Below are 10520 nucleotides of genomic sequence, written 5' to 3'. Positions count from 1 at the left end.
AGTTAATATTTAAACTATACACGATATTGCATAACTCCTATTTCTTTATTGATTTATAATATTTATACTTTTATATAACATGTATTTGTTTATATATATGTTTGTGCTCCCAAAATAATTTTGCAAGGCTCTGCCCAATTAATTCTTTTTTTGGAAAACTGCAAAAATTAAAACTTCCAGAAGCGACTATTTTCTGTCATAAGCACTTCTCAACAATCTCCACTGAAAGGAGCAACTCAGCAACACAAACATCCTGTAAGAATATCAGAAGACAGTATGTTAAAGGCCTCTGGTTTATTCAGCTACAAAAAAGGAATGTTACAAAAAGCAGCTTCATAATCCAAGATTAAATGAGCCTGAGGACTCATGAAGCATGCGTATCTTGGTTAATGTGAACTACCTGCTCCTGCTTTTAAGCAGGGCATCATGTGAATATTTCTGCTTGTGTTAATCAGCCTGACAAGTTGCACAATTCTTCCTGGGAACTGAAAAATTAGCTTTTTCTAAACATTTCAGTGATTTTAAAGAGATGTAGACATTGAACCTCTCCTTCAATGTAGATGCTTCTAGTAAGTGAAATAAGTATCTCTACATAGCTGCAGAACAGAGGAATTCCTAGTTGTGTGCACTACTCCTAATGTGAAAGTCTCTGTGCACACAACTTTTCCTCTTCGAAACATCTCCAACAAAGTAACACTGAAGAAAGTAATGAAAAGAGTAACAGAGACAAACTGTCACTAGAGGGTGAGTTTTATCTTTAGCCATCCTTCATATTGTCAGTAGTGCTGAAGTTACTCCTAACGATGTCTTTTTTTAATTATTCATCTATTGATAAATACAAGTACCAACTTAGGATCTCTGCTCTTGACTACTGAAACACAGTGATCTCCAATACTTACCACTGCTCCTTGTTTTACACAGTAGCCAGCTTTGATAATTGCATTATCTGGGGGATGCTTAGCAGGAAAATAAGGAAGGTGACTTTGTGACCGTTTCAAATAATTCCTATCACCTCCTTCACTGCACTCACTCATTTCTTCTTTCTAGAAAAAAAGCAGGAAGATTCAGAATATTTGCAGTGCTTTCTAAAGATCAAATAATAACTATACTAGTTATAACAGGAAATAATTGTATCATCCCGTGTTCACAAATCCCATTTCCTATTTATTTAATAAAAATAAAACATTTGAACTGATTTCTAGAGACCAGTGAGACTCTCCAAGGGTTCTGGTTGAATAATTGCAAACTCCAGTGAGAACTACTCTAAGAAAGGGCTGAATATTCTCAAGCAATATTGACAGACCTTCAATGAAGAGCGTTACAGACCTGAAAACAAGACACATGCAGGTATTTAGTGCAAACTCGTAAGACGGCTTTAAGGGCAAAACACTAGAGGTGGTTATACCAAATAAAAAGCTATTTCTAGGACCACAAGACACATCAGCATTCACCTATTTTTAAATGCTGTTCAGGCATATACACGTAATTTTTATTATATTAATCCAATCTGTAACTATTTCCAGCTCAGAGAACTTCCAGAAACAGATAGAGGTCTGTATCTTCAACACTGCATTCATTCTTCTCCTAGTAACTCTGAATATCTGTGGGTTTTCCTCACTGTTCCTGAACACTAAGATGACGTCGTCTTAGTGCGACTGGAATTCTTACCTCTCACTCAAGTGGAAACGGTTCTCTCACAATCTAGTCTTTTCTATTAAAACTAGGATTGTTTTCCCCAGAATCCCTTACATCACATTTATTTTCACTTGCTTATCTTATTTGTTCACATACACCATTTCATAAGGCCCTTCTACCATAGTTCAATTTGCTGTCATCCTCACTATTTTTAATAGCACAGTGCAAATCTAATCAGCTGACTTAGTCTCCTTTTTCACTTGCTTTTCCTGACAATTAAAAAGACAGAACCTTGGCATTGTTACCACCAGCAATTAATTTCACATAGGCATAATAACCAATATCTGTGAGCAAAACTCAATACTCAATTCCTTAGTCGTGTATCATTTTCTATAATCTTGCATAAAGGTAATAAAATCCTCAAAACAAAAAACCCAGTCAGAATTAAGAGAAGTTGCACATCAAAGTGTAAGTCCTCTGAGCAAGGTGAGAGGCTGACAGCTATATTGCGATACGTAATCTAACACGTTTAAACAACAAAGCTTCCTCTACCAAATTTGCTTTACAGGTGTTACCTGGGTAGGTGTGATGATTGGAACACCACCAACGATTTCTGTCCTGTAAGACACTTGCTTCTTTCCACCTGGGCTTTCAACCTGACGATTTGCATTATCCATCTGACACAGAGGATCAGACTGCTTTGGTACCTGAAAGTAGAATATGACTGTTAGTATTAAAAGTAGAAGACGACCTAAAAAAAGCCTTCATCATTATACCAGCACTTTAATTTGTCTTCAGCAGGATTTAACAAATATTCTCTAATTGCAAAAGGCTAGAAATAGCTTGCATGAAAATCTGGTGGCTATGCTTTAGGTCTCAGAAGAAAACTGCTACCAATAAAAACATTTCACCAGGCATCTTGAAATCTAAAAATCAGTGCTGTATTTGATCTGCAAGAAGCACTGCTCATTTGTAGAAGAACTACTTCTTTATTTTTCACTTGCTTTCAGTTTCAGCAGCAAGCCCTTTAGCCTGGAGGCATTCCAGTGCCCATAGAACACAGCAAGGCCATAAACACAGGGCCACAGTGCTGGGACTTTTCTCAACCAGGATGCCTGACCAGTGCGACATCTGCACTCGCATTCCAATAGCTGGCATGAAGACTGTGTGCACTGTCTCCATTAAACCTACAAATATTGCTAAATTCTGCCCAAAATGTCCCTAAATACCTATTTTTAACTAGGATTAACTATTAGATAATTCTCTCAAATGTGGAACTAAAACAACCAAAACAGCACAGCCATTTAATTTCCCAAATAAGTGTCTTGATCTAAAAGGTTTACCCAGATTTCTGAGTCTGTGCAAGAAACAAACATCTGTAACCTAAGAAATACACTAATAATTGGCTACCCAAGACATTTTCATTTATAATCCCCTTTAATCCCTAATATTAATACCATAAATTTAAAGTGACCTCAATAAGAACAGATCAAGAGTCTCACACCAAAACATCCTAGCCAGCACCCTACTGGATATTTCCACAGGACATCCAAATTCCTTCAGAAAGAAGGGAAGCACAAATCATCTTTACACAGCACATTACCGTGCAAGACTGCACCACGCTGCAGCTCCAGCTTTATGCGGAAGTGCTTCAGCCATCACAAACTCCTATGTAAAAGGTTACAGACCAAACCCACAACCACCTTCTCACAACTGCGTTCCCATCCAGTACTCAGATAGGTAGACAACGTGCTAGACTGCAAAGGTTCAAAGTCATTCTGAAATTATCAGCACTCAGAGTACTGAAAAATGCAACGAGTCTTGGAGGATTACAATCTACAGCAAGTAAGGCTCCTATGGAAATTAATAATTGAATGCTCTTAATTATTTGATGAAATAATTGGGCATACTAAATAGCCTCTGAGCAGATTAACAGTTCAAAGGCTTGTTCCTGCAAAGACAAAAAATACTGATGATTTCACCAGCCATTTAGAATGCACATTAAACATACGATAAACAGCTTTCAGACTAAATTTGATGCAATTAATTCTTTATTCACTCTATTTCTTGAACTGGAAGGAATTCAAGCCTGGTTGTGGTGTGTCCTCCTTATGAAAAAGCCAAGTGAGGAGGCTTTGTGTTTCTGTTTTGATTTTTTCCATTTATTATTAGTAGCAATGTTTTTAAAACTCCAGCGAAAGTGCTACATTAAAACAATGCAAACAACTCACAGAAACATCCTTGGATGACCTAAAAATGAGCAAGTTACTGACAATAAGTATGAAAGTGCACAGCCATGCTCAGAACCCTTTCTTTGTAAAGCGCTCCCAAAACAGTTCATGTCATCACTTCCCCAAAACTGGAGAGAAAACAAAACCATAACTTCTGCTCCTGAAAAGGCCGAGGTAACGCGTGGGTTTGTGTGGCACAAACCAGAAAAATAATGTAAAAAACTTATCAGAAGAATGTATTAATATTTCTTCGAATGGGTGTTACTTGAAACCAAGAGAGAGCCTTTGAAACATGGGATGATGTGTTTGTGCATTACTTTATGATATTTTAAGAAATATAAACTTCTGACAGTACGTGCTGTCAAATGCATGCTGGAATGCATGTGTATCTTTTTAAAATTTAAAATGATCAGAAACTATCATATGCTGTTATGAAAAAAAGATAACCACATTTTTGTCCAATTTCCAAAGTGAAAAGTAAAATAAACTCAAGTTTAGGGGCAGTTATGCACAGCTGGCTCTGGAAAGCCAAGCCAAGCCTTGTCCATAGAGACAAAAAGACTTTTCTAGCGCAGAAACTGGAGGCAAAGGTTACATCTGAGCATCTTGAGACAGTGACCATTGGAAAGCTTTGCTACGTAGCAACTCAACCACTTACTGTGATTTTGGTAGCTTTGTTCAGAACATTTACCCATTCCACTAGGTCCTGCTGATCATTGGCTTGGAGAAAGTATTTTCTCATCCCTGCATTCATAACTGTTAAGAAACATTAGGAAAAGTTAACAACACTGAAATTTAAGAGCAAACTTAACACCATCATAAAAAGATCCGATCTCAAATGGAAAAATCCAGTTGAAATGTTTAAGCTCTCTGATGCATTCCTTTTTAGAAAGTCATCTTAGGATACATACGTCTACTTGACAGGCTTGCTTTATTCTAAAATATATTTTAAGCTCTCCATTTAACAGCATTATACAGAATTTGCTAAATGTTTTTTACCTAAAGCCTTGAATTTTATCAGAATTTTCTACAGCTCCATTTCCCTTCTCTCAATTTCCCCAAGTTTTATACTTGAAGACTACAATTTCTCCTTTTAATCCTCTGACCAGCATCTGTTATCCTTTGCAACAAACTCATTAATGTGACTATCATCATTGATTTTTATTTTTAATTTGTGGAAAAATCAGTACTGATAATAACTATATGAAGCTCAGGATGAAACAACTTTAAAATAGCCAGAATATAAAACTTTATTTTATTATAATGACTTGGCAGAGAAAGGATATTTTTAGTACATTTATATATCTATCTGGCAACACCTAGCATATCTTTATCCAAAAAGGATAAGCACACATTTCTGGGTAACAATAAAAAAACCCCACAGCTGTATTTCTCATAAATTCTAGAAACCTATATTGAAATTAGTTTAAGGATGAACAGTGCCTAAAACCTTCCCGGAACTGGGAAGCAGCTGAAGTCTGAACAGATTTCTGATAGTTCTTCAGCTCACCACTAACACCAAACACATGCCAGAAACAGATACTTTTTACTCTTCTGTCAACTTCCCCCCTCAAAGTGGATGGTTTGAAGCAAGCATTCTTAGATGCAAATATAAATTCAAAATACAGAACTGTATAATGAGTTGACTGCAGCAACTCCCTGTATTTAAATAAGACAATAAATGTAATTTTTTCCTCTGAAGTATTAAAACCACTTTAATAAATCAGAAATATTGAAAGCTTTCAGCCAGCACCTTGCAGCATGAAGGCTTCTTTAGAGCCAAGCCATTGATAACAGCAACTTCCCAACCAACGAAGACAAACACTTCTACAGGTGCATGTGTGGAGGCATCTGTAGATGGCACTGAACTGACACTCGAGGTCCTGGTGTAGCAACCCTGAAGCCTTACACGCAGCAGCGATTTATCGAGTATTTCACGAGCTGGTGAGACTACACAAGTGGACCTGCCTTCTCAACGCTGCACATGGCAAAGGACACCTTAACTAATTGTCATAAAACCTTCAGGTATTTTCAGTGCCTTCATCTGGGCTGAAATTCTGATGCGAATGCAGCCATAACAAATGGTTATTCATAAACAGAGCAGAGGCCAATTCCAGTCTCCACACATACTTTAGTGAATGCCAATTGCTTGTAAAAAAAAAAATCTGGAGTTATGGTAAACTCTGGACAAATTACTTTTAAGAAAAATCTGAAAAAAAAGACACCATAAGGGACTTCTATGGTTATCTTGAGCTTTACTCAAATTTAAACAAGTTTAAGTATCAATAAACCTAGAAGGCACAACAAGCAATTTCCTTTTCTTTGGTGCAGCAATACAGGCTGGAATTTAACCTAAGAGCATTGGCTGACAGTATTTTTAGATCAATTAAATCAACTCTTATCAGTAATACAGATTAAAACAGTTAAATTACTTCATAGCTGTCAGGCATGCCATGTTTCTGAAAACACCTATCGGTTCTGATTAGCTTAGTAATGCCTCAATTTCAAACATCTGAAAACCAGCTCTCACCTACTCCTTAATTTGCAATATGAAAAGCCACAAAAACTCCTTATGAAGAAGCCAACATTTCCCTCATCCTAAAGAGGAACCAGTGAATACATGCTTTTTTTTTTTAAAGACGTTACCAGCTGTATCTAGTAACAGAATTGCAGAACAATCTTTGTTTCAGATTTCTGAAGATTATATTTGATGCACATGACATACAAGAACTTACCAAAACAGAATTCTGCCTTTGGCCTTAGCTTCGTTGCATCGCTAACCTAGTAGGGAAATTAAGATTGTAAGTATCACTGTGCATCCAAAATATACATCAGATATCACATTTTTCTGTTTCAAGTGGCTAAACTTGAAGATTAGCAGCATAGCAAGCTTGTTAGGTATAAGGATATACAGATATAACAAAAGTTACTCTATAAAATTCAGTTCAAGATGTGCAACCCATGGTAAGAGAACAGCTTCAGCCATTTGTTGCTATATTATAGAGCACTTCTGACAAGGGTGGGGGAGAAGGCAGAGCAGTCTCTCACATCAAAACTTTTTTGGCCAGAAACAAACCCCATGCATTTCATAACTAGAAGAACTATGGAAAGTTTAACAGAGCCCCCACACAGGAGGAACACTTGAGTTGCCTTCAAAGGTTCACACAGGTGACCACTCCAATCCCTTTAAAACTGAGATAGAAAATTTCAGCTTCCTTAAGATGACAACTGTGAAGTCTGGGGCAAAGTAAACATAGAAGGAGGAAACCAGGAATGACATAAGCAGGTCTCCACTGTCATCTCTGTACTCATGGTATAGCCAGCATCAATAATATCTTTCACAAGAATAAATAAAAACAAGCAGCTTTTAAAACTGTCTGAAATTGAGGTCTTCAGAAGCAGCCCTTGGTAGTTAGCATCAAAACATAATAACATGTCTTACATTTTACCTTACCTTTGAAATATAGGTAAGTTTAATGACTCCAACAGGTGGAGACCCAGAGGGAAGATTCTGAAACAAATCATATGTTACAAAGTGAAACCAGGTTATTCTCAAATCACAGTCAGTGTTTACACATAAAAAGCAAGTAATTCCATAAACAAAAAGAAAATCCTACGTGTTTTTATAGACAATACACAATGCATGCTTGAAACAGGATCTAAACTACCTGTTTATTATACACACATCTGTTAATCAACTAAAAACAGAAAGACTGCTCGAAACAATACAAACACTAATTGTTTCGGAGGTTTATGTATTTTACTAGAGGAAAAAGAGCTCTTGCAGGTCTGGATCCAGGAAATCCGGAAAGAATACTTTTTCCTTAACAGATGTTGGCGTCTTCTGTGCTTCGACAAGGGCAGGCGGAAGGGACAAGAAGTGACATTCATCTATTACGTCAGCTACTTCAAAGGCCAGCCCATGTATTTTCCAAACCAGATTGGAAAATCCTAATCTTATCATTTAACACTAAAGTTATTGCAAGAAAGGCCCATGATACTTCCTAAAGTTGCAGTTAAGCCTTAGTGTATTTACAATCCAAAAAGGAGCTGTCCCTTGTTTGTACATCCTTGCTTAGCGCACTGGTCTTAACATTGACATTGCTATTCCCAATCAGTCAATAGCCTAGGAATACAACAGCTATACAACTGAGCATTACAAACCATAGTTAACCTTTAATTAAGTGTTTCTGATGAAACAGCCTTCCTAATTTTACTCCTTTAAATAGAGCATTGCTTTCCATATATTTTTTTTTTCAATTACAATTTTTATTTATTTTCAAAATGGCCCTATATGTTACAATATCGCTGTTCCCACTACAGGCCTCCCCAAAGACCACAAGAATGGTACTGGATCTGCTCACTGGTCCTTTCCCCAGCTAAAGTGCCTTATGAGCAAATAAGTAGTTTATGCTGCATCCATATTTCAAAGGTAAGAAGTAGGTGACATTTACTATAGACTAATAACACTGAAATTTAATTTAAAAAGTCTTCCCATTCTACCCAAATCAATAAATTTAAACTTTACTTTATTAGTGATTTTGATCCCAACACACACCATATATATAATCTTTATATTACGGTAATAATACGTGGTTACTGACAGACTTTCAAACGTTATTTCCTTGAACTGATTTTCATAGATACAAATAGAGCAATTCTATCAGCAACAAAGGGCCCGCTGAAGTTCTGCCCACACTGCAGACTCATCCTATATGAAGAGTTTCATCGCTTCAAGGATTAAAAGTGGTCTCCACACAGAGGCTCTACAAAAGCTCTGCAGCTCTTCGAAACTAAAGCAGCAATGGAACAAAAATTGAGACGCTTCAGCTTGCCCCTTAAAATGCACCCTTTCATTTGTGCATGAACTTTAACACTTGAAAAAAAATGAGAAAGCCTAAACTAAAATCTGAGATGTGTGCACCGCAAATATCATTAGTCTTAAAATTTCAGACGAACTGCAATTTCTATGGCATTTCAAGTATTTGCCCACATGCCCTGGTGATAGCGCAGAAGAAACTGAAGAAAATAACTGCTTCATATCACTCATTGAGATCAAACATTTGAAGTCTCTCGTGTCCAGAAATTCTCTCTTTTTTTTCTCCTCAGTAAGAGCTTCTGAATGCTTCAGTCACAAGTCGCAGTCATTGAACTAGATGTAATTTAATTTTTCTCCTCGGTTCCTTTGAACAGTGGACTCCATTGCATTTTAACTGTGGTCTTGGCAGAATGGGGCAGCAATACTATTCTGGCAGACAGTTGTCAGCTGACCAAGATCCTCTGCTTTCACTGTCTGTGTACCCAATTTCTAAGCAATTATCTGTTCTCCCTATGCTAGAAAACACATTGTACATTGTAAAAGTAGCTTTTCTATAAAGGATGCTCTCCATCACAAAGATACAAGCTTTTTGCATTCACATATCATTCATGCAGTATTGAAACTGCAAGCATGATTAGAAACTGCTTTTCAATGACTGATTCGGTTGAAGAAAAGGGACATAAAAGTGTCAACTGACCCATGCGATATAAGGAAAACTACACACTGCCGCACAGGGTTAAAGGCCAGTTAAGACCTGAAATAATGAATCTAGTATGTGATTCAGCTCATCTGCCTAGGACAACCTGCAGTGCACATTCAGGACACTTGATAGAAAACAAAATAAACAGAGCACATTGTGATTCAAAACAAATAACTGATCTACGTGTGGCATCAGATTCCTATCTGATCCCAAATTCTCCTGTCAATACTTAGACTCTATGTACTGGCAATTCATTGATGTTCCAGTTGCTTTTATTGTTTTACTATTAGCACTATATCGGTAATATTTTAAACAGAAACATGAATTACATTTTTTCTTTCAAGTATTGCACACATTAGCAAAGAAGAGACACTGATTTACAATGTTTTCCCTTTTCTAACTCACCCCTCCCCTGCAAGCTTCCAGGTCCATAAAAGAATAATAAACCCCATTTTTCTTAAGTATATTTGTTAAAAACCTGAAGAAGTTTAAACTGATAGAAGCCAGACAATTACTGCCAAGAACACCTCACCTGTGGGTTATCCATGTACCACACCAGACTGTCTTCTCGTGTGTCCAGAATGAAGTACCGCCGCAGAAATTTCCCACTATTCTCATTTTCTTCAATGTCTAGGAAACCACAAATGCGATTCTGACGATCCACATAAGGCATTTCTGACCCTGAACATCACACTGCAGAACAAAAAGCACAGAAGTTCAGCAAAGTTCCTCCTTACTGATTTTAAGACTGTTCTGTGCCTACCCATGACATTTTGAGCATTTTCAACTTGTAGCTTCAAGAAGCTTCTACAGAGTAAGTGAAGCGTAGCTGCTTCCCCCACTACCACCACTGAACTTTCAGATCAGTCTTCCTTACATCTTTGAAGCTTATACTTGGGATATCTAACACCCTAAGCACAAAATACAAGTGGTAAACAGCAAATGAGGATCCAGATGAGCTTTCGCAAGATCCCTAAATTAAAATCAAAGATTTTCCTTTGCAACTTGCACAAAGTTGAGATAAGGTTGGGTTTACACTTCCTCCTTTGACATTGCCTTTCATGGGCAAGAAAGGATCTTTGTCAGCAGCTCTACTCTCCAACACTTTTTTTTAATATTTTGCTTAGGCAAATGC

The 10520-nt window shown here is 37.1% G+C and overlaps 1 protein-coding gene across 1 annotated transcript; it reads right to left on the bottom strand.

Annotated features, from left to right (window-relative positions):
• Window positions 1-899: 899 nt before the first annotated feature.
• Window positions 900-10072, bottom strand: PLEKHA1 (pleckstrin homology domain containing, family A (phosphoinositide binding specific) member 1; the record flags this gene model as incomplete). Its single annotated transcript, XM_010193495.1, has 6 exons — window positions 9918-10072; window positions 7321-7377; window positions 6602-6647; window positions 4525-4622; window positions 2211-2342; window positions 900-1043 (listed from the first exon to the last, which is right to left on the bottom strand). Coding segments are annotated over exons 1-6 (618 nt in total), but the record flags the coding sequence as incomplete, so codon positions are not given.
• Window positions 10073-10520: the final 448 nt, after the last annotated feature.

Source organism: Mesitornis unicolor, unplaced genomic scaffold (assembly GCF_000695765.1).
Source record: "Mesitornis unicolor isolate BGI_N332 unplaced genomic scaffold, ASM69576v1 scaffold20801, whole genome shotgun sequence".
Taxonomy (NCBI): Eukaryota; Metazoa; Chordata; class Aves; order Mesitornithiformes; family Mesitornithidae; genus Mesitornis; species Mesitornis unicolor.
Note: the sequence above shows the minus strand (reverse complement) of the source record. Positions and strands in the feature narration are given on the sequence as shown.